Raw genomic sequence first — 24,129 nt, forward strand, 5'->3', positions numbered from 1 at the left:
ACACTGTGACAGGCCTCGTGCCAACTACAAAGCTGGGGAGTAGTCTGTGGGAGGGGGCAGGCTGACGAATCATGAGCCAACCCTCATCTTTGGAGAGCAGGGCTGAAGCAAAGACATTTTAGAGAACTCAAGCACTCTGTACATCTAATGCTAGCCCTCAACACAACCTAAACTTGGGAAAAAGGAAGGAGTCCTTCCATCCAGAATATGTAGTTCAGGACATTTTAATTCATGTGGCTGCAGCTCAGTTCTTCAATCTTTAATGAGAAGCAGCTGGTGCTCCACTGCAGCAGATGGGGTGATGGCTTCACACAGAGATTGAAAGTCCTGACTGAGCCACCAGACAGCACCTTCTTCTCTGCACTGCACCTGTGGGTCTCCACAGAACCTGCTTCTGTCAGGGGAAAAATGCAAAAGAGCGGGCTTCAAAACTTCTTTGCCATGGGCACAGCTTATTTATTTAATATTCTGATGTAGACAACCCTGCTTATAAATAATTTGGTGTTGCCCATCCAGTGGCAGAAAAGTGTGTCAAACTGGTTATGGACAGAGTTTGTGACCACAGATTGCAAAAAGGCCCATACCCACCTGGAGATGTTGCGAACACAGCGAAATGTTCTTCACACACAATTTCACAGTCTTCTCTAGACTTTGAAACAACTTTTCTTCCTTATTAAAAGTTCCATCTTTCACCTAAAATAGACATTTGCACTGTTATTTTGGCAGCCCAAAAGAGCCTGGGTAATGAAAGAAACATCCAGAGCACTGCTAGAAAAATCCCTGAACTCCTCCCTTTGAAAACAGATCAACCCCTAATTCTCCCAGGCTCCAGCTGTAATTCAAGAAAAGTCAAAACCACTGGGCAACACGGCAGAGAAATTCATTTTTAATCCTTGTGGAAACAGGGAGTTCCTTTACTTCAAGCCCACTGCTGTGTGCTGACAAAACGCTTCTTTTTCCTGTGTGCTTTTGCCCCGCCTGAGGAAAGGATGGAGGAAAAGAAAAAGGAAGAAAAAAAAAAAAAAAGTATTTCGGAGGAAAAGAAAAAGAAAAAAAATATTTCGGAGGAAAAGAGAAAAGTAAAAAAAATTTATTTCGGAGTCGTGGCCGCACCCGCGGTGCCGGGGCGCTCTCCCGCAGGCCGGCTGTAGATGGAGCTCTTATCCCAGAGCCTTTCCTCTGGAAACGCCGGCAGCCGGGAATGGCCTCGGGAAAACTTCTTGATGCCCGGCGGGAACACCCTGAAAACGCGGTCATTTCTGCCCGTCTTTTCCTGCAGGGCCTTCAGAAATCTCAAGTCACGTCTTAATGGTTTTGCCGTGAGGGTCTCAGGGCGTTTCAAGACGTGAGTTGGGAACTTTCTCAGTCTAATTAAGCAGGAGAGACGGCTGAATCTCTAACAGATGCACTCTGATGCTAAAATGATCCTCAAATGTCTTAAGCTTAATTAGAAACAAAACAAAACAAAAAAACCCACCGTAAACCAGAAGTTTTTAAATGAAAAAAAAAAAAAAAGAAAAAGAGAAAAAAATCACATATCCTCCTAATCAAATTTAGTTCTCTTTTTCTCTGACTTTATAGCCTTTCTGTTGTCTGTCACATTCTGAATACAAAAATTTCCACTGTATAAATAAACGAACAGAAAAAAAAATTATATGTGGGTGGTTTGGATCAGAGAAAGAAGGGAAATACTGATAAAAAACAAACCAGGAAAAAATGGCATGTATCTTGTAAAGTCACATCTAGAAAGGCAAGTGACCTTGTATAATCAGCCATCTCATGCAGTGAGGTACACTCGATATCACTTTCAAGGTCATTTGTAATTGATTTTCTTTGAGATTTCGATTTAAGCTTTCCTGAAAATGTTTATCCTGCTAGGTTTTGAATTACAACTTTGAAATTATGAAGGAGCATTTTACTTTTGGCCGCCCAACACCCATCAGACTCATCACAGAGTTCTTTGTCTTCATAGTTTTGATGGTTCCAGGTCTTTGCACAAATAGAGGCAAACCCTGTGGTCTTTCCTTATTAGAGGTATTGCTCATCTTCCTTGGTGGATTCCAAACCTTTATGCTATAACATGACCAAGATGGACTGAACACATTCTTGGCCCCGACAATAATTGTTGCCAGGGTATCCGCAAAATGCTGACCTCAGGCTGAGTTTCACAAAACTACTGCTGACTTCCTCTCTGCTAAAGAAGTTTGAGAAACTCTTGTTTAAAAAAGGAAAAGGTGGAGAACACATTACATTATTTTCTTTTTCAATCACAAAGCTCTTTCCTGTCTTCTGTGACAGTCAGAAAATGACTTTATACATTAGGCAGGAAAAAAAGCAGCACCACAAACTCCATTTCCATCACATTTTGAAAAATGCAAATGTGCAAAAGCAGAACTGAAGGTATCAGTGCAAATCTGCAGTTGGATGGGTAAGTACCTGAGGTTCTCCCCTCGTCAGTATTTTCAGATGGCTGGTGACCCTCTTGGATTTCTTGCTAATGGAGTGAATATTCAGTCGGGAAAACTTTTCTTTAAGGGTTTCATCATCATCATTCTTCCTATATTTCAGCACTGCAGACAGAGACTTTCATTACATTAGTAGTCTGTATTCACAGGACTTTTCACAGGGACAGGCACACAAATATGAAACAATTTGAGAGCAGACACTTTGATGTCATTTGGAGTAATCTTGTGTGAAAATGCTCAAGAGGATAAAAACCCCATTATCAACACTAACTTTGGGAAGAATGAAGTTAGGGCTTCAACCTGGCAAATCTAAAAAAAAAAATGCTATTAATATATCTTAATTATTAGCAGTGTTTGCAACTGCATTACAGACACTCTAACATGAATTCTTTCCCTTTTTTCATACTGGAGTTACCAGTCAGGTAAGATAGCTGGCTGAGGACAAGGGACATTAAGGCATTGTTACCCTCTTGAAACTCAATGTATTACACAACTTGGGTGGCAGCAGCCAAAACTGATGTAGTGAAATATCTGGAGCTGAAACATGTCTTGTAATGGCCAGCTCAAACCTACAAAGAAATAACTTACTGGGCTCTTTTCTTACCTAAATCTTTCCTCCTTTTAAGTTCATTGATGTTCACATTAATGTTTTTCATAGTTAAAAGGGCCTCTTGTAGGCCCTCGTGGTCAGGGTGAGAAGCAGGAGTTGAATTCAAGAGCTCATGGAGTAACAAAGGATATTTCATCAGCCGTTGCACTGGTTTGATCAATAGGGATCCCAGGTCCATTAGATTTGGCTTTCCTCTGTAATTTAGACCAAAATAATTGTCACAACATGAGAAATTCCTTGAATTGCAATTACCACTCCAGTCAAAAAATAAGATACATCTGTGAGGGAACAGGGGTGTTGTAAACGAAACCCTCCTGTCACCCCCTCAATGAGAAATACACCCCAGGTCTCTGAATTTTCTGTTCTTCTGTTCTTCAGACTTCACAGACTATTGCTTAGACATTACCTCTGAAACTGTCCCACTCAGTCTAAAGGTGCGTGTGGCATAACTCACACATCACAGAACCCAGGAAGGGACATGTAGGTGGAAGAAAAAATAACAGGAAGTTTGAGAAATGCATGTGAGCAGGGCTGTTACATCCTGCTCTGGGCCCTCGGGCTTAAAATTGCAACATCTCCACGCTGTGAGTAACTGGGATGCCTGTTCACAGTGCATCCCTTCTCACAACACCCCTGACTTGGCACAGTGACCCTTAGGCTTTACAGCCTTTCACCGGTGGCTTTTCTCTGCTGGCTGCCAGTCAGTTATTTCTAATGATGCCTCAGTTTCCAAAGGGTACCAAATCTGTCCTGGGGAAATGCTGAACACACAGGATATTCACACAGGCTTGATCCAAGCTGCTGGAAGACTCCTTTACATAAAGGGAAAGCAGGTGACTGGCCAGGATGGCAGAAGGATGAGAGAAGGACAGTCCCAGCTTCCAGCATGGGCACAGGGATGCTCTGTGGCTCTAGGCTCAATCCCTGCTGGCTGGGCAGGGGCAGCAGAGCATCATCCCAGGCATTCAAGTGGCTGAGGCCATGAAGGTCCCCCTGAGCTCTTGGGCCCCAGCCAGCTGAACTCACTCTCCAGCCCTGCTCCAGACAAAAGCCTTCACTTACACTCTCCAGGTTGGAATGGGAGAGGCTGTGCAGTTTGTGGGCTGTCACAACAGCCTCGAAGGGAACAGGAAAGGAGTGAACCACATGTGTGCTTTCATTACCTTCCATGTGGCTGGTAGAAACATGAGGTCTCCCCAGGACAGGTAACACCAGGTGGCCAAGACCAGGGCCAGCAACTGCTGACGTTCCAGCAGCAGAACAGACATGTCCACAACCTCCCCTCATGACAGCACATTCCTCAGCAAACCAGGCACAGCTCCAGCAACAGCTACCTGGCACTTCCCCATTGAAACTTAACATGAGCTGCTGATAAGAGTGGGGAAGGCAATAAAGCAGAGCAAGCTTTCCATTTGCATGCCCAAAAAGGCTCTTTTGGAGCAGGAAAGGTTTTACACATTAACTATGCAAGAGTTAAGGGTAGACAAAGAAGGATTTCTGCATATGGAAAGACGAAATAACACAATGTAGAAGGAAAGTACAAAAAATAGGGAACAGCCACATGGTTTTGCAGGCTGACATCTATTGTTTTGTGCAACAGAAAGCATAAAAGAAAAAAACCCCTTCATTCCTACTTTTAGATGTGTAAAAAGTACAAGAGCCAATCCTTACTTGCTGACTAATTAACTAACAATTTGAATGCCTTTGAGAAGAGACATCTGCATATTTAAACCATCTCTCTCAAACAGGCATTATCTGTAAAAAAGTTCTGCATGAAAAAAAATTAACAGTAGATGCCTTTTAAGGCTTCTTCATGTCCTGAAACCTTCTCATCATTTCAATCCCTCTCATTTCCCCTGTATCTTACATTAAATAGAGAGTTGTTTTTCCTTCTTTCAGCTTCTGGCAGCAATAATAAAAAAAAACAACTTAAATTGTTATTGTTTTCTCTGAAAAGCCCTATGAATGCAAATCTATAAAAGCTGTCTCATGAATGGAAAAATCTTCAAGTGTATTCTCTTTATATACTTGCACTTTGGACAGCTGCCCAAGTGATAAACAGCCCTCTGTTCAGTATCTGCATGACACAGTCTTGCAATATGGTGTGAGAGATAGCAGGTTTGTTATAAGATAATGACTCCCTGGGGCACTAAATGCCACAAAGTTTGACTCATCTAATTCTCCCCAGCAAGATTAGCTGAGATAACCACTCTCCCTGGATGGGTCCAGTTTGCAATGCACCCTGTTAGGACCCACCAGCCGCTGGCCAGGACATGGCCTTGCCACACGGCTCAAGCAAGAGAGTAACTCTTTGTGACATCTATTGTGCAGAAAATTAAGCTGATAATTAATTTTTGATGCTGCTTCAGTCTTCCCCTTATGCTATTTTGAATTTAGCAAGTATTCCAAGTCACATGTAACTATACTAATCTCACAGCAAATTATTACCGTAGCGCTGCAGTAAATACAGCTGGCAAACTGCAGTGAGCTTCACGGCGCAGCCTCCTGACAAAACAAAGTCACTGATACAGACACATTCATACTTGTTTTAAAAGCCCATGGTGGTGAGCTACACAGAGGCAGGTGAGGCAGGATTTAGTTTCATTTGCTCCCGCTACAAGGCAGCTTGGTCCGGTGGCAAACAGGACAGCCAGTATGGTACAGCCAAGCTGAGGCTGGTGTGATACTCAACTGCCAGTTCTGAAATGGTGTGCAGGACTCAGAATCTCGGGCTTCATAGTCTCCTATGCATGGCTTTATTTTAGTAAAAGACCTGTAGGGAAAATAATTCATTCACTGTGCCATAAGTCTCTCAAGCAAACCCAGGGAATTCACTGAGGCTGCACAGTTGTTAAGCCAAGCAGAATTTAACCTATTGAGGCGCTAGCAAAGGGCAACACTGTCTGGTGTTTATGTAATTGTTTTCTTGATCGTGCTTGAATGAAGAGCAGTCTGGGAGCAGCAACATCACAGACCATTTGGGGAGAGTTATGCTGTATATATATTTATGCCACTAATCAGATTTTTGGGTGAAGTGCTGCCCAGGGGCTGTTGCCTTTGATTTGCTGCAACCTCTGATTTGCAAGTGATAGGACTTCTTGTGTGCCCTGCCAGTGAGGTAGCCAAGCTCAGGGAGGGTCCCACAGCTAACCTGCTCATTGCACTCTGCACAGCTTTGTAAGAGTCCTTTTAAACTCATAAAGTGAGTTGTCTCCTACACTCCACTGGAAACTCTTTGAAGGAGAAAACCAGACATTCATATCTATTAGGGTTACACAAGACAGAACAGTCAGACTTGTGTGATTCCTATACGTGCTGTTGTCTCACATGATCATACTGTGACCCTCTGGATATTTTGTATCTCTTCGAGTCCCACTCCTTATGGGACAGGAGTACACAAGGATGTCCCTTATCAAAATAAAACGGAGAAAAACTATTTCCTGTCAAAGATAAAAGCTTGAAACCCCAAAAGTAGAGTTTCAACATGCAAGTATTTCAAAGTATATAGTTAAAACATGTAATTGACTGACTGATTAACAAATTCTCTGACTTTACAGGTCTGTTCCTCTCCTGCCAGTATAGACCACACTTCCTCCTCCTCCTTTCTTCTAACATTTTGTCTGAGGTTGTAATCTTTCTCTTGAGTTCAGACAACCCCTCCTCTGACCTCTCACTGCAGGTAACTACAGGCAGTACTACATTTCAATGAACCCAATCTGCTGGATGTCCAGAAACTGCAGCTGTGGTAAATTCTCCTTTACAGCTTTTCAAAGATGTCACATTTGGCACTGAAGTCCCTTAAACACAACTCATCAGTGGCTGGGGGAGTTTTCTGGCTAAGTTGCAATGAGCTTGCTCTTTTCTGATGTTCTTCCAGCCACTCTCTGGGGAAGATCCTAAGGTGGGCTTCTCATGTAGGGCTACTGAAAGGGTTGTGAGCTTATAAAAATAGAAATAGCTTTACCTGAAAGCCTGCCTAATTGTAGCAGGAAATTTGATTTCAAAGACTGATACTATGATGTTGACAAACACTCTTGCAAACCTCAGAGCATTCTGCATATGACCTAGAAAATCCTCCAGGTTATCCTGACACAAAAGGCTTGTGTTCTTAAAATTTCTACCTGTACAGTTTTAAACATACTAAAGATAAATTAAAAATATTTTAAAGATCACTTTACATGTAAAAAAAGGCATTGTACTTACTCTTCTTCATATATCTTTCTGCAAAAGAGAAGAAAACAAAACATGCATTAGATTCCTCCTGAAAGGATTTATACAGATCAGAAGATTCTCAGAAACACTCCAATGACACAGAGTAGCCGTAACTGGCCAGTTAATTTAGGTTTATGGCTGCGATGTGTCAGCAGAACTGCACAAAACAGCCCGAGGGTACTGGTGAGTCTCACCCTATAACTTGTTGAATGGACAGCCCCAAATGAGAAAGGATTGTCAGAAACCTGTCTCTGGCTGTGAGACCCAGCCTTGTCCTCACACTGTTAGAGGAGGAAATTTGGATCACTCTGATAACAGTTCTAAGTAATGTCAAGCAACTAATACAAAAAGTAAAATCAAACATCATTCTTAAACTTTACATACATTTCTGTCTACTCTCTTTAAATAGAAATGTATTTTTAAAAGAAAAAGAATACATTTCAGCCTTTTAGAGTGTAGAGCCAATAAAGCTGTTAAGTTTTTTGTAGATTACACAACTGAAATCTCTCTGGAGTAAATACTTTCCTTATGGCATGAATTCATTCAAATGCAAGAGAACCAAACATTTCAATCTCTGCATCAGGCTTTCCTGGCATCACATCCTCAGCCCCACTTTTTTGACTGCCTGCACTCTTATCTCCTGGCCCACCAGTGCCTAGCTGAGCATCTGGAAGCTGCTGCTTTCATTGCTTCTGAACTGTCAGCATTTTGTGTGCTTAGGACGTCCCTCTGCCCCTGTAATAGTTGACCAAGCTACTTCAGGCTGAAAGCTGAGCAGGTAGTTGCCAGCATCCTTTCATTTTTACCAGCTGCATTTCTTTGGCTAGGCTAGCAAACAACATCCCCAGTTTGCATAATCACTGCTGAAACATGGGACTCTACAGAAATTGGATTTGCACATGTCTCCAATGCAGATACCTACATTTTGGGATGGATATTTTCCTCTTCAGTCAAAAGGAATAGGAATCTCAACATAGCTAATTAAATCTGATTTGTCTGTACAGATGTGCAGAGTGCCACTCTCAAATTGCTCCTGATATAGAACTTGTTTTTCACATGTCAGATATTACTCAGTGGAGGAACAGAAGCCCCTACTAATGTCAGCTCATTTAAGATTTTTTAAAATGGAACAATATTCTTTCCAAGGGAAAAGAAAAACATTTAACAAGTAAACATTTTTCAAGTCAAGCACCAGCCCCCACATTTGTTATGTCTCACAATGGAAAACAGCCTATAACTTATTTGATAACAATCCTGCGTAGTTTTCTTCCTAAGGCAAATATTCTCCAATGGGCAGCAACAATTTTAGGTGACCACAGTTCTGAATCTCAGCATGCACTTTCAGGTCTTAATAGTTGAATTCACTGCAATCTTTAGGCACTGGGAAAAATCACAACATAATATATACACACCAGTGCTTTTATCATTGGTTCCTGTTTAAAGACTAATCAGGAAAGAATAAGACAAAACAAGGCTTCATTGTAAGGAAATCCTTGTCACTTCCTGCTAGCAAAGGCTACAGTGGCTCAGCACAAAATATCCTTTCTCTTCACAAAGCCCAGCTGTAATTTTGGAACAGGAGCACCTCTTGCTGGCTCTGGAATTCAAGTGGCAACATCCACCCTAGAATATACATGGACTTAATTTTTAATCTTTATTTCCTTCCACGTTCCCTTGCCTCAGCAGCACGGATAAATGAACGACAGTAGTGGCTTCTCTTGATTAGTCAGGAAACATTATTGTAGGCATCAGCACTAAAACACCCACTTAGAGGAAATACCTGACCATCCATTAGCCTGAAGGCCTGAGTTTATATGAAAATTTATTTCTTTCAACTTCCAGGGTAGCTAAAACCTGAGAACCTTGCATATATACTTTGTTATGTATTTCATAGCCAGACATGTTGCACAAGATAAGCTTAATTTTCAACATAACCTGTCTTCAAAGCAAACATTTCTCTTTTAATGCTATTAATATTTTCCTCCACCACTCTTTCCAGATTTCACTTGGACATACTTCCCTTAACAGTCTTAACAGATCTCTGCAGATCAATCACAAATTAGGGTGTGGTTGAAATATCTGTTGCTTATGTACACTCCTTTATTTGGGATAATTTGTCATCTCTCCTACAAGTGTGTAGCATGGGCCTTTCCTGGAGCTGGAGTCACACCTCTGGTCTGAATCTGTGGCATATTCCCTCCTGACAGCTCTGTGTGATGCTTTTGGGAAAATGAGAGGCAAGGGGATTTATGGTGGGAAGAGAAGCACTCTCCATGGAGTGGATGAGCTGGTCCCTGCCACTAGCTGCAGGAGGAAACTGTGTTGGAAGACAGATGGATCAGTTATTTGGCAACATCCCCAGTTCTTTACACATTTTCCTGAGTGGCTGGCATTGGAACCAATGGCACAAAGCACCTCCCTCTGGTGGGAACTGGCAGCTTGCTCTACCACTGTTTCCTCTCAAATTCCCCCATCATGAGGAGTTGGGAACTACACAGCAGCTCCAGATCCTGGGGCCTTGTTGCAGCAGCCCGGAACTGCCCATGCACTCAAGTAGTTCCATAGCAGACTACTCCAATTCAAGGAGCAGATTTGCTGAAGACAGGGGGCAGCAAGTTTCCTGGGAGCTGGAAAAGGTGTTCCCAATAGCCCATGATATGATGCAGCACTTTTTTTTTTTTTTTTTTTTTGCCAGTATGGGGCACTGAAACTAAGGAAAGAGCAACTTTTCTTGTGCTATTTTTGGCCATCTTAGAGAGAAAGAAATCTAATCATGGCCCCTGGTTTGTCATCTTTTCATGAAAGCAGCATAAGCCAGAGCTCCCAGCAAGCCGTATAAAACTCTGGATTTACAGGGGACCTTTCATCTACATCCATTTAAAATGTTCCCTGCCAGGCAACTGACTATGGATGGAAATCATCATTTGAAAAGATCTTACTTTAAGGACTGTACACAGTCTCTTAAATGCTTCTTCAGTTCTTCATCCTTTTCATAGTATTCCAGCATGGTGTGTGCATCATCATGGTGATAGCAATAGATTTTATATGTGTCTTCTAGTGGGCCTTTAATCTGCAAGAACACTTCCCCTGTTAAGGAGAAAAACAAAGCGTGTCAAGTCAGACAACAGCATCTCAGAAGGAGTTTTATTATTCCACCACATTAGCCGTGAGCTAAAAAGGCTGGCTTCCACTTTACTTCCCTTAGAAATGATCTTGCGTGTTTATGTGCATTATTTATTACATATATTTCTCAGCTGCTCATCTTTGTCATAGCCAGGCACCATTATATCAGTGTTAATGCACAAAAATTCCCTCAGGGGAAAAGCATGAAATCTCTATACCTCACACCCCTTCAAACACAACCTTCTAATTCACTGCCCCAGCTTAATGCCCCTTCACTGGAAAACACACAGGAGAGCTTTACTAATAAAGGGAGACCATTTTTGTGTCATGGGCTGGCAGGAGGGATGAATGTAAGCCTGTTAGTTTTCCTTTTGACTTTTTATCATGAATATGAACTTAAATGGGTAATAACAAGAATAATGACTCTATCTTCCATTAGCCATTTCAATTTTATGTTTTGCAAAACCCTGAAATGGCAATTGTTATGACCTAGAATAGAGAATTTTCTCCACACAACAGAAGAAAAATCTCCACCCCTCCCCTAATTAAATAAAACCACCATGGATTACAGACATTTCTATATAATATCTAGGTTTATATACAACTGAAGAGGGAGAACACTTCCATTTCCAGTCCTCCACACCACCATTTTCCCATAAAGAACAGTTGGAAATTTTAGAGGCACTAAAGTAGTCCTACACTCATTTCCCATTTACTTCTGGAGCATAATTCTCTCAGCCTAAAACTCTTTTGTCTGTTTCTGTGCATGTGAGAAATCTGAGCAGGGAAGGCACACTTCATCCCTTCTGCTGAGATATTAGTTCAGTTCTTACACCCTTATGCAGCAGCCCCCTGATCAGCATCTTTGGAAATGCATATAATAAACAACAGCAATGCTGAAAACTCCTGTCGGGCATTTACTGAAAATTATACCTATGTGGCAACCAGTCCAAAGAGATGTTTATAAACATTCCTGTTGAGTTATAGCAATAATTATTAAAGTTAAAAGCTGAACACTGCATTAATTGGGAGCTCTCTATTCATTCACAGAGCAAGCGCTGAGCTGTCAGGCATCCTGCATGTTTCATCCTGACCGGAGTGTGCTGTTCCATAATACATTGCATTGAACTGCTCCATCTTAAAGTGAAAAATGATTCAGTTACCACAGTAACACAGCCCTGGGTTTTCTCCCCTAGCAGTGAAGGTTAACTGGGCTGTCTTATGCATGTTGGTTTCAGGGTGCAAATAAGGGAAAAAACAATGAGGAGCAAGGACCACCACAGTACATTTTAGTTACTGTAAGGGTGCAGTCAGAAAAGCACCAACATCCTATGGTTAAATGCTCTTTAGCTGTCTTCTCTGCCTTGTGCTTACTGCTGATGCTGCTTGCTAACAATGCACATTACATCCTGGCTTTCCCATGAACTCAATACAAGTCTTTATTAGCCAGCAACGTAAGGGGAAACCTTAACAAGCCTGAACCTTGATCCTGCATGCTTGGCACCCGATTCCAGAGATCATGACCTCTCACAATTTTCACTAACATTAAGCACAGCTCCAAGTGCTTAGTATGATCTGTATTATGCTAAGCCCTCAAGTGAGATCACATTTTCAGTAGGAAAAATGCAATGTAGCCTTACAGCTTGTTTCAGCGTTTACTACAGGCTGAAAATTATCTTTTCCAGGAGGAAAGAGTAGAGCAAGTTCTGTTCACTGAAGTATTGTGCCACAGTGACAGATACTTCCCTTGACGCTCAATGATGAGAAAAATTATGTGCTGATTTCATGAACAGGGCCTTTTAACAGCAGATGGATTTCTAAAACCTGAAGCCCTTCTTGGTTCTGAGCTGTATGGACCAAATTAGATGAGTTTAGGGCATATCACCGTGGGAGTTTGCTCTATGGACCAAAACCACATTGTATTTGGCACAGCTTTAAAAATACTCCGAGATGCAAATCATATGGAATATGGTGGTCATCAGTCTCAAAGAGAAATTCCTAGGAGGAAGGCTTGAGTAGCAAAACAGTTTCTCCCTGTTGCTCTCAGTGCTGCTTCCAGTGCGGACAGCAGTAGGAGAGGGAGGAAGGAGTCTAATAGCTAAAGCTAAGTCTTCATATTCCTCCATATACAGAGGAATGTGAAGAATATGTATCCAGAACAGAGAGGAGAAAAACAATCAGGAAACAACTACAAAAGTTATTTAAACTATTTTAGTTCAAATTATGAAATAGGTTTTGAAACCAATCACTCATTAGTCCTCATCTCCCATGCCTTGGCTGTGTGGTGGAGCACTCAAAGTGACACAAACTGGATCCTGTTGAGGATGATAATTACCAGAAGACACACTCCAAGAGCACATCTTATGCGGTCCAAACATAAGGGACATCTCAATCCACAGGCACAGGCTACAACTAAGCTGAACTAAGATGTCTTTAAGTGTGTACAGTGGATACCATTTCCTTAGCAGAAACTCTCACTCTGCAAGTCTGCTCCTATTGGACATTACCACTTGTCAATGTGGACATAGCACAGAGGGTGGAGAACATAGGCTAAAATAAGACATGAATACGAGCAACCACATTGTTTTGGTTTCAAAACAGTGAATTCTCAGTTCTTTTGAACCTCACCATGACTGGGTTACCTTCCAAAATAAGATACTTCAATGCAAGATTTTTAAATATATTAAACATGACAGAATATGATGGGCATGCTTTTTGTATTGACTGGCTTCAACAACTTTTACACTGAAGATCCTGAAAACAAAATTTTTACTTTGATGTACTTTCAGAGGACAATAAACCTACTAACTTACTGCTTATAGTGATGCAATTATTCTCCCTTTTTTTGTCTCAGCCTTTGGAAGAATGTCTGACACATTATTGACAACCTTTTTCCTGTCTTAAGTTAGCCAACTCTGTGATCAATGATCCTATGCATTTTCATGGTTCTTTGTCTGATTCTGAGGAAATACACACTAATAGGTGGATGAAATTGTTTGTCTTTACTTCTGAATGTGGCAGGGAACTAATAGAATTATTCTCTTGGCTGTGAGAAAGGCACTTCCTGCTAGAATAGAACATTGCTTATTAAGAGTATGACTCATCATGATGCACTTTTACTGAAATACCGCCAAACAACACAGACGTATCAAACTACGTTAAGCTGTTGCCTTGGCAAACCAGATTGAGACGTGCTAGGATTAATACTTTTCCCAAGCCTCTTATGCTTTAATATCCTGTTTCTTAGTAAAGTGGCAACTGATATTTTTTACCCAATTATTTGAGAGAAGAGGGGGACTTTTTATAAGTCTGTGGTATGTGGTCAGGCTAGGAAAGAAAGAACATCTCTTGACCTCTGAATCACAGCTGGAAGTTTTTTAAACTGAACTGTTTAATTTTTTAAACTAAACTGTCTGACTTTGCACTGAAGCAAATTCAGAATTCTCACCTGATCCATTAAGGTGGCTCACCCTAAGGTGCCTCTGCACTGACAAAGCAGTCATGGGAGAGCTGATGTGTGCTGGTAACTTCTTAAATCTCTCCAGCTGTGCCAGAATGTCATGGGACTCTATGACATTAAGTCAGCCTTAATGTTCATGACCTGACCTGCAGAACTTGTGACTGTTGTGACATACCCAGGGGCAACCTGTTTGCTGAGAATACCTGTGATCCCTACAGACTTTCCCATAAACATCAGATTCATTACATCTTTCTCTACTGTCCATGTCCCTGTCAAGCACATTTAACCACCTCTTACATGAACTGTATCACCAGTAGATATATGTTTAGAGTGTTTGGGGTGGGTTGGGGTTTGACATGCTTGTTATTCCAAACATTTTTAATGCTTTTCCTGAATGGCACAGCTCTGAGTATGCAAAATAAGAGCTAGAGTCAGCATAAGTGGATTTAGGTAGGCGATATCAAACTAGAGGAAACAGATTTTAGCAGTAAGTTGCATAACTCAGTGCAACAGGTTTTACTCATTCTAAACCCATTTTCTCCTTCCTTCTTCCCCCTCAGCATCCAGATGGATGAGGAAAAATAAGTATCATAATCATACAGGTACAGTACAGCAACTGGACAGGTTTCACATGTCATTTTTCCTGTGTCATTTTGGACAGCTTCTAGCATGCCAGCCCCTGAAAGGGGTACTAGTTAATTCTGATGAGAGTAGAGGACAGGAGAGTGTTATGTTTATTCTTTCACGTAGCTTTGTAGAACTCAAGAGGACAGTAAACATACCGATTATTTGCATGGGTGGTTCCACATCTGTTGTGGCTTCTTCCAACAATGACAGCAGTTTGGCTGATAGCTGATGGACCAATTCAATGTTGCTAAACAAGCCATCCACGTCAAAGCGAGCAATCTAATGGAATACAAATATTAAGCAGCTACTGACAAAAGATAAAGAAGGACGTTGTGTATTACACAGCTTCTCTTGCTGTGCCCTGAGTGTTCAACACTCCAGGAAGCACCACTTCTGCAAAACCTCATATAAACATCCTCCTTGTGACTTCAAGGACACATACACCATTTTCACATTAGTAGAATATGGCAAATGCAGTTAACAAAGGGTATGTTATCAAGTGTTTTTAACCTTATTTTGAACTATCCCTAATCTGAAACTGTTTACTTAGGAAGGAAATAAATATTATCATCTGAAGAAAGAAAAGATCCTTAGCTGGCTTTAAAACGTTTGTTTACCTTCTCATTGGAGAAAACAATAGTTGACAGTGAGTTTGATTCCCTGATTACCACTCACTATCAGAGGCCACTACAAAAAGTGAGAGCTCAGCACTGTGGTGTCAGCTACCAGGTACAAAGACTTCTAGATAGCTGGTGCCATTTTTAGTTAGTTGTCCTATAAATCCAAAGTCAAGATCATATAACTTCCACTAAAACAAACACATTTACAGTTCTGGATATTTATACAACCTAAAGAACTTACAGAGCCTGGGCACACAACATGGATTTCAGTGAATTGTATCAATCTCTGCCAACAGAAAATTTGGTTCTGTGTGCCTACTCATTTTAGAGGAAGTAAAAGATTTCCAGGACACATACTTTTCACTGCACAGCAGGGCAGTAGTTACTATTTGGGGACCACTGGACATAACCAGTTCTCATACTGAGAATAAAGATAAGACCAATTTCGTCCCCCATATTGATGCTCTCTGAACCTACCTCTCCATTTGGAAGAGAATTGCTGATTTACATAGCAGCTTACCAGATGCCAGGAGGATCATATTGCATGCTATTGTAACAAAATCAGAAATATGCTTTCAGTACTGATGCAGTTAATTTCTTTATAAGCATTATAGGGGCTAAAACATGTTCTATCCCTTTGGAAATATGAAACAGATTCATTGCTAGGCCAATTTTCTAAACACATTACAAACTTTCAATATGGTAGTTTATTGGAAAGCTAGCATTAAAAACATATAACATTCCTGCAAGCCTTTCAAAAATGCAGAGGTTATTAAATTAAAACGGTTATCATCTCTAAATTACTTTTCCTGAATACATCTAGCACAGGACTTCTGACCTCCTCCTCAGCATCTCTACATTGTATTTGGAACTACATTGTGCATGGACGCTTCCACTCATTAACACAGTGACAAAGGATAGAATCAAAAAGAGTTTTCAGTTGTGTGAAAAAGAGTGACAGAATATGGCACATTTGTCAAAAAATCTCAGCGAGTTCAACCAGGGAATACTCTTGCTCAGTGCTGGCCAGGCTGGGGAGAAAGTCAAGTGGAGACTACTTCTAAGTGGATGAGCAAATGAGGGAGGAAGAAGAAGTCAAGAACTCCTTAAAGTTATATCAGCAGATGCCAGCTCTTCTGAAAATGGGTTTTAACTAACTCTGACAGAGTTTTAGGAAAGCAAAAAGGTTCTGCGGGAGTTTTAACAGCAGGAGTTAAGAGGCACTGTCAATGTCTCCTAAAGACACTTTGGCCTCTGCACCTATGTTTTGGCACCAGTTTGATAAAAAGCCCTACATAAGGAATATGTGGGTTAAGGTCTGTTTAAGATTACTTTTATTCTATTTTTTGCAGCAGATGTCATTTGTGCAGCCTCTGTGAATGCTATGTTTCAGGCCCCAGAAACACAAATCTTTCTCTGGACAATCTCCTCTATTCCCAGCACCATTTTTCTACAAAATGAAATACTGTTGAGGAAAAGGTGCTCTTTGAAGTCTCAGCTGAAAAAGAAAACAGGTATCATTGGCCTAACAAGATCTTTCCCATGAAAGGTAGTTTATGAGCCTTCTTTCTTAAATGTACCTCTTTTGTGTGGAATACAAATTTCCCAAGTCCTCACTGGCCTGTCAAGAATGGTATTTATCCACCACAGCTGTCTGGAAGGATGGATAAAGTTAACAATTGAATTTATCCTTGATGCAGAGGTTCATGCCATTCCAGTCTCTACTGTGGGAAAAAACCTCATTTTGGAGGTACCGGTAAATATCTGCCATGGCACTTAACAAGGGTTATAACTACAGAGCAGAAGGGAACTGGAAGCTTCTACAGCAGCCCAGAGGCAGGGATGTAATATCCAAGCTGACCTCTGGACAAGTACTTGATGCAGCACAAGTGGTCAGAGCATATCTGACCTTCCCCTCTCTTCACCAGAGTTCTGACACATCACCCCCCAGAGCGCTGGCTCCAGACCTGCTCCCAGCACCACGTTATTCTTGTGCTGACATTTGTGCTTGCATGGAGATTGTCCACAAGCAGAATGTGGCTGAGCTGAGACCTTGGCATCACCATCACATCCTCTGCCCCTGGCACTCACCTGCATGTTTCTCAGGGGCTGAATCACTTCCTTGATGCAGAGATCTAGGTCGCTGATATAGTCTTTCTCCGTCTGCAACAGTTCTGCAATGATTTTCACCCTCCTGGCCATCATGCGTCTGCTGACTTCTTCATCCTCCTGCAGCTGGGTGGCAGGGGTTAAGGACACCACCTGTGGAGCCATTTTTTCTGTTTAAAAGAAAGAGAGATTGGTGAGGAGCATCATAATACCACATACTCACCCAGTTTGCCCTGCATTACCGTGGGTGGTGGACAAATGGCCATGGCAAGAATGAAAAAAAGCATAAGAAATGGCAAACCCGAATCAGACTGAGTGTCATCCCATCTCCTTCTTCTAAAAGTGAATATGGGTATGCCAAAACAACTCATCCATTTGGCATTAAGGGGATAACTCATCACTGGCTCCCCTGGCTTAGATGTTATGCATCAGGCAGAAATTTTCTATGGAGCACAGGAGAGTCTGATTCTTGACACACTGAAATTCAAGGATAGCTGATGCCTTTCCACTCCTTTGAAAACACAGTCGTGGTCTGACATCTATTATTATTTGGAGGATGGAAAAAAATATGCTCCTGTGAAAGAAGAAGGCTGTTTACCATAAAAAAAGCTTCACAATTATAACCTTTGTTCTGTACAATGGAACGTTGAGTTATTCATGGGAAATAGAGGACTGCAAGTACTGCATGACAAACTTCCAAGTGAAGACAATGTTACTAATAATGATGATGAATCCTCCAGCTCTGTTTAAAAATAATTTTTTTGAAAGAGACAAAGGAATTCAAGGGCAATATGGGAAAACCTTTAATGATCAATAACTGTTTCTTGGAAGAACAGAGATCATTTGGATTAGGATATTCTTCACTGTTTTTCAGTACTTAACACCTAGGATATCTGATTTGTTTCAAATATATGAAAATGCAAGTGAGTCTTCTACAGGTGGGTAATTCATGTACATCACAGGACCTGCACATAACCTACTGATCTGTAATGATGGTCTTTCCACTTACTTAAATGATCTGTAAGCCAGCCTGCAGAGATCCATGTCAGCTGTAGAAAGGACACTGAATTTTATCTGTGTACACTGACAATTTGTATTTTTCATTAAGAAACACACACACAAAACCTAAAAACAAAAACCAAAAAATAAACAAACAAACCAACCCAACAAAAAAACCAAAAAACAAGTCAAAGATTTCAGAGGCTATTCTGGTATTTTTCTGCTAGCCACAAGATGGTGCAGAGTACCAACAAAGATGGACATATCATTAGCATGCTCAAGTCTGCATCATTCAGGCTGAACTTTGACAGCACCGGCTTTTATTGCTCAGCAGCAAAGGATGGGAACCTCTGCTGACGATCAGACTGCTGCACCTTCATGTCACTGCTGCAGCTTCTTGTAGGGACTGTACTGAAGGAGGTAATAACAGGCAGTATCAGGTGCTTTTCTCACAAATTACATTGCAGTTATTTGAATAGATTGTTAAGGGTAAAGTGACAAGCACTCCAGTGAGCATCGAACAGCAAAACTCACCCGTACAATACCAGCCAAGGCTGTAGTGGATAACCCACAGCAGGACTTGTGGGAGCCAAGCAGCATTCAGGAGAGAGGGCTTTGAGCCATCTTTCAACAAGTGTAAAATACAATAAATCCAATGTTTCATCTTCGCACACCTCTTCTACAATTATGCTCACCACTGATATTCAGAAAGGACAGGTTTGTTATTAATGATTCTCCAACCAGGTTTACAAGTGAGACTGATGTGGCCACAGATAGTTTTAAATAGCTGCTTTTGGGACCGCACCTCTGTCCCTACACCACTAGTTTTAAACAGTGAGGACAAAGAACATAAACAGACCTGAGTGAGGGGATGGAAGGCAGAGGAGTAGGGGAGCTGTTTTCTCAAACTTTTTTGTATTTAGATACACTTTTCAGCTTCAAGTTGGATACATTTTAGCCTTAAACTCTGTGTATAACACAGGCATGAACATTTTGTCCTCAGGTTTGTACAGAGACAATAAAAGGGGAACATAAAGAGGATGTGAAAACCCTCTGCAAGGCTGTGGCTATCTAAAGAATTTTAGGCTTAACCTTGCCCTGGTAAGTTTGTGCTGGAGTGCATGAACCGCACAAGAGCTTGCACTGCTGCAGATATTATCCACCAAAGGTGTTGCGTCCTGGATATTACAGACTCTGCTCTTTAGCAAGGAGGAGAACAAAACTGGTACCAGTATCACTTCACAGCTCCCTCAGAGAAATTTCCTGCTAGGGTTGCAGAATGGGACCACCTTGCCCACTGCTAACATGCTAAACCAGCAGGTACTTCTTCTTCTAAAAGCTTACAGTATGTAACCACATTTATAAATTCACAAGGAACCACATGAACAATCCATTTCTATTCCAGTTTTGTACAAACATCAGGATTTTTCTTGAGACTGGGTGTGAAAATGTTTGCATGCATGTAACTCTGTGTGAAGGGTTCAAGGCGGCTTCTGAGAAAGCACAGAGAGGAAGATCTCAGAAGTGTAGTTTTGTCTCAGACACAGATGTTATGATATCAGGTGGAATTTTAAGGTAAACACAAGATACTGTACAAAAGAATTTTCTAATTTTTTATACTGGTGGCAGGGGAGGCCATTATATGAGCCATATATAAAATAAGTAAAATAAGTTAATAAAAATATTGTGAAAATAATAAAATAAATAAAATAATAAAAAATAAAAATAATATGAAAAATAAAAATAAGTGAATAAAAATATGAATAATAAAATAAGTGAAACAAAGCCACTGCATTTCACTTCAGGCTGGAAGTCATAATCCCTTGAGAAGCTGTTCTTTCAGTTCGTGTCATTAGATAGCTCTGATCAAATTTGATTCTTGATTTATGTCAGGGTTCATCTATTATCATTATTGCATGATAGATAATAATGCCAGGAAAGAAAAACTATTCTTGACAGGAAGAAATAATCAAGAGAAATATCAGTTAGATGCTGTTTCCTCATAGAAAGTATGTTTTTTAATAAATGTTTCCTTTTGTTAAGTGTAACATAATTTTCCATTTCCACTCAATATGTTCACTTTTTCATTTCAGGCATATCTGTCTCTATAGAATGCAACAGCAAGATCTTTAAGTGATGATTACAGCCAAAATGTATGATTTCATGTTCAGCTGACTGCTTTTGACCAGTTTGAGAATATTAGCAGTTTGCTGAAATCCTTGTGGAATAAGTGCAAGTTTAATGAATGCACAAACAGTGAGTGCATATCTGGAATATAATCAGACTCACTTCTACCTGGTAATGTGTACCAGCCCTGGAACAGTTGAAGAGAGGATTAGCAGGAAAAGACATCACTGAGGATTAACTGCTACAGTAGGAATATGACTCATTCGTCCTCAGTGATATGAGGCAGAGAAAAATGAAAAAATAATCTGTTAAGTAGTCTATTAAACTATTGCATCTTAAGTCCAGTTTACAAAAATCTAACTGGTACTTCCACTAGATGTAAGAGTAAAGAGCAGAAAGCAATGTTTGTAATTAATGCTTTTGTCACGTCAGCTATCTGGAGGAGTTGCCTTTCAGGAAGAAATTCCTTTGGAGATGACTTGGGTTTTTCAATTGTGTATTTAAATACATGGCTCTAGTTGCATGAAACAAGAGGTTCATTATGTGAAGACAAGGACAAAGAAGCCACATGTCTTACAAAAAGTTTCTTGCAAGTGTGAAGTCTAAAGATGTCCCCCAGATGGAGACATCCCACCATGTGGTGAGAGCATGGAGGAACAGAGCTTGCAATTTGCAAATACAGCAGGTCTCTTCTAGGTTATGGGGAGGTACTGGGGAACTGCTCCAATCTGCTTAAAGGGAGGAGAGGCAGGTTTGCCTCGATCCGCAACTGCAGAAAGGAACCAGGTTCTAAACACACTTGAAAGTGAGATTAAAAGACAATCAAGGTTAAATGTTGGGATCCAAAGCGATAATGCAACTTTATTTTTCATAGAAGAGGAAAGAAAGAGAGAAAATCAGAAAAGTAGGAAAATGCCAGAATAATTACAAGAAGCACAGGAAAGGGGTTACCACCACCATGGTTCCAGCGCTGGTGTATGGAGTGCAATGGGGGAGATCCGTGCGGGTGCAATGGGTCCTTCTCCGGTGAAGTATCTCTGAGAGCAGCCCAGTGACCCAGCGAGGGAGCAGGGCCACAGCAGCAGGACCAGAGCGGGACAGGGAGCACAGGCAGCCTCATTGGAGCAGCCAGGACAGCAAAGGACAGCACAGACAGCAAAGATTCCAGCACTGTGTAGATTTTTGCAGCGCAGCCCCCCTGTGATAGCTTAGACACTTGCCTTTAGAGGGGTTTGAAGGTAGCAATCGTCATACCCACTTCACAAAGTTCATTGGCTGGCTCCCTGGTGTATCAAAAAGTTTGCTGCTTGCTCACTTAATGTATCAAAAGTTTGGCTCAGTCCTCTGGTGTATCAAAGTTGGCTGCTTGCTTAGTGTATCAACTACAAGCTCTATTAACAACTTTCAACAGGATGCCTCATTTTCTAAAATAAAAATCTCCTAAAGTTTTTGTTAAAGATAACTTAATACTTTAATTTTCAAACCTTAATGTTCAAAGAGGAAATGGAGAAACATTCCTTGCATTTTACTCGTTCACTACAGGGACCCACAGCAAGTGACCAGAGAAGCCATAGAAGGCCTGCAACATCTCTGTGCATAAATCTCCCTGGTTTTCATGCCGAGAGAATGAGCAGCTCCAAAAGATCTGTTCTAGCCATCCTTCCTCCCAGGTAAGATGCTCTGATTGGATATTATATTTGCTCTTGTGTGGGGACCCAGATCTCTCCCCATCCAGTGCTTCCCATGTGGAACCAAAGGTACTGGCACAGAATACAGCAACAAGTACAGTGATGCTGGTGCATGGAGTGAGTTACAGACCTTTTCGTTACCTGCACAGCCTTTGCAAGATTCCAAAGGAACAAGAGTTCTGTGCTTGTACTGTGCAGATACGAGGATTTTGCCTGGCACAAGGGACTGGTGAAGACATAAGTTATCAAGGCATAACAAACAAATTACAGAATTACTGTGTTTTCACGTGTGAAACATGAGTCTCGTATCACCCTGGATAAATTATTCCTCTGTGAAAGCGAGTCCTCAGATAGCCTGTACCCTCAGATAACCTAGCTATTACACACGGGAATGTACACCAGCTTTTATCAGCTGGATTTGAGAATGAAATGCAGGCAGCCAAGTCCAGAGAGTGCTGCCGTAGCAGCTTTCCTCTCCCTCCTCACGCTGTCACTCCGGCTCTGTTCTCTACACGCCTGCATCCACTGCAGGTGCTGGGAAGGCTGCAGGGCACTGAGATGCCCGGATCGGTGGAAGTGAGGGAGCCTGAAACAGGACAAGCAGTAGGGAAGGATGGAGTGTGACTGTATGCATTGGTGAAGTGCATCACGTTAGATAACACACAAGAGTTTTACTCCAGGTGCCCCTCCTTTTGTGAGGGACCACATGGGGTGTCCTTACAGTCCCCACCAGGGTTTTTACAGTGCAACAATATGGTACAAACATGGTGGGAAAAAGACTGCTGAAGACCAAGTTGGGCATTGACATAGAAAAGTATTGGGAGGGGCTTCAGGAAAACCTTTTTTTTTTTACTGGGATGCTCATAACAGCAGCATTGTTCAGGAGCAGGTTTGCCGTGCACAGGCTGTGAGCAACACATGCGGAAAGCCCCTTTTCTGAACCCGGGAGGAAAACACTGCAGGGCCAGAATGACCTTGTGCCCGTATTCCTGGGCAACAGGTTTACTCATAAAATCTGCATCAGAGACTTCCGTGCAATTAGGTCATTTGATCTTTGATCATTTTTCTGTTCTGTAAGGTAGAGAGAATATTTACATTCAGCATGCAGGTTCTTTCTTCAATTCCTTGACAGCAGACCGCTCTAATTATGTGTGTGCTGACAGGACTACAGAGAGCTCCCATGTGACCGCTGTGGAAGAGAAGAAAGCTTATCATCAGGTGACAGAAGAATGCCCTTATTGTTAGCACCAATACTTACAAATAAACCTTTCCAGGGTGTCACATACCAGTATAAATACACCACCCCTGTGGCACTCAGCTAATATCAATAAATTAATAAAGCAGGAACTGAGGAAAGGCTGTACCTGAACCACTTCCTCCAGAACACAAGCACCTCAAGATTTTGCACAGATTAGTTGTATGAACTGTGGGCTGTGTGGCCCACAACCCAAAGTATCTCAATTAATAAAATGTTTGCTAATATGCTCAGAGTAGGATCCATAACCCTCTTGTGTCCCAGTCTTCCCTTCGGCTGCAGGTCCCAGTTCTGCTGTGCTGCAGCTCCTAAGAGTCCTCAGCCCCACAGCAGGGCTTGGTTGTGCTAAGTGCTGTGCAAACACTGCAGCACAAAATGGATTCTACCCTGAAAAGATGAGCTCGCTTCCCAGCCTGACAGACACTACAGTAAGTTCAAGGAATAACTTCAGCCTTATTGCAGGGCAAGTTAAGAGAATTAGATCCCTTGAGCCTAAATTTGCATGGGAGAAAATAGAAGTATTTGTTAGATCTTGGCTTCTCATCACAGGGCACAGGGGGGAGGATTTTCATTGAGCCATCTCCTGCACTTAAGGAAATAATCTGAAATTTTACTCCTTACTGCACTTTAGCAAACCAGCCATTCCACGGATCAATTCATTCTGCAGTGAAATTAGATACTATCTGCATTGTAGTCCATAGAAAGTTAATCAGAACACCACAAAGCAAATAAGGAACTGGGGAGTGGCACAGAGATGGGAGGTGCAAGAACATGAGAGCATGGGCAGCCCATGCAGGAAGAAGTGGTGTGCTCTGCAAGCAGGGACGAGGACGG

At 41.5% G+C, this 24,129-nt stretch overlaps 1 protein-coding gene across 1 annotated transcript in view; it reads right to left on the reverse strand.

Moving 5' to 3' along the window:
* Nucleotides 1-24,129, reverse strand: part of ARHGEF38 (Rho guanine nucleotide exchange factor 38) — a 40,982-nt gene that overhangs the window by 11,705 nt on the left and 5,148 nt on the right. The window contains exons 2-8 of the mRNA XM_005517974.3: nucleotides 17,209-17,396; nucleotides 14,653-14,776; nucleotides 10,227-10,374; nucleotides 7,279-7,296; nucleotides 3,070-3,269; nucleotides 2,437-2,570; nucleotides 589-693 (exon numbers count right to left, since the gene is read on the reverse strand). Coding sequence (XP_005518031.3) covers nucleotides 589-693; nucleotides 2,437-2,570; nucleotides 3,070-3,269; nucleotides 7,279-7,296; nucleotides 10,227-10,374; nucleotides 14,653-14,776; nucleotides 17,209-17,396 — 917 coding nt within the window. The remainder of the gene's footprint in view (nucleotides 1-588; nucleotides 694-2,436; nucleotides 2,571-3,069; nucleotides 3,270-7,278; nucleotides 7,297-10,226; nucleotides 10,375-14,652; nucleotides 14,777-17,208; nucleotides 17,397-24,129) is intronic.

The sequence above is a fragment of the Pseudopodoces humilis genome, chromosome 6, assembly GCF_049639895.1.
Source record: "Pseudopodoces humilis isolate 2021_Gansu_Grassland_sample_001 chromosome 6, ASM4963989v1, whole genome shotgun sequence".
Lineage (NCBI taxonomy): Eukaryota > Metazoa > Chordata > Aves > Passeriformes > Paridae > Pseudopodoces > Pseudopodoces humilis.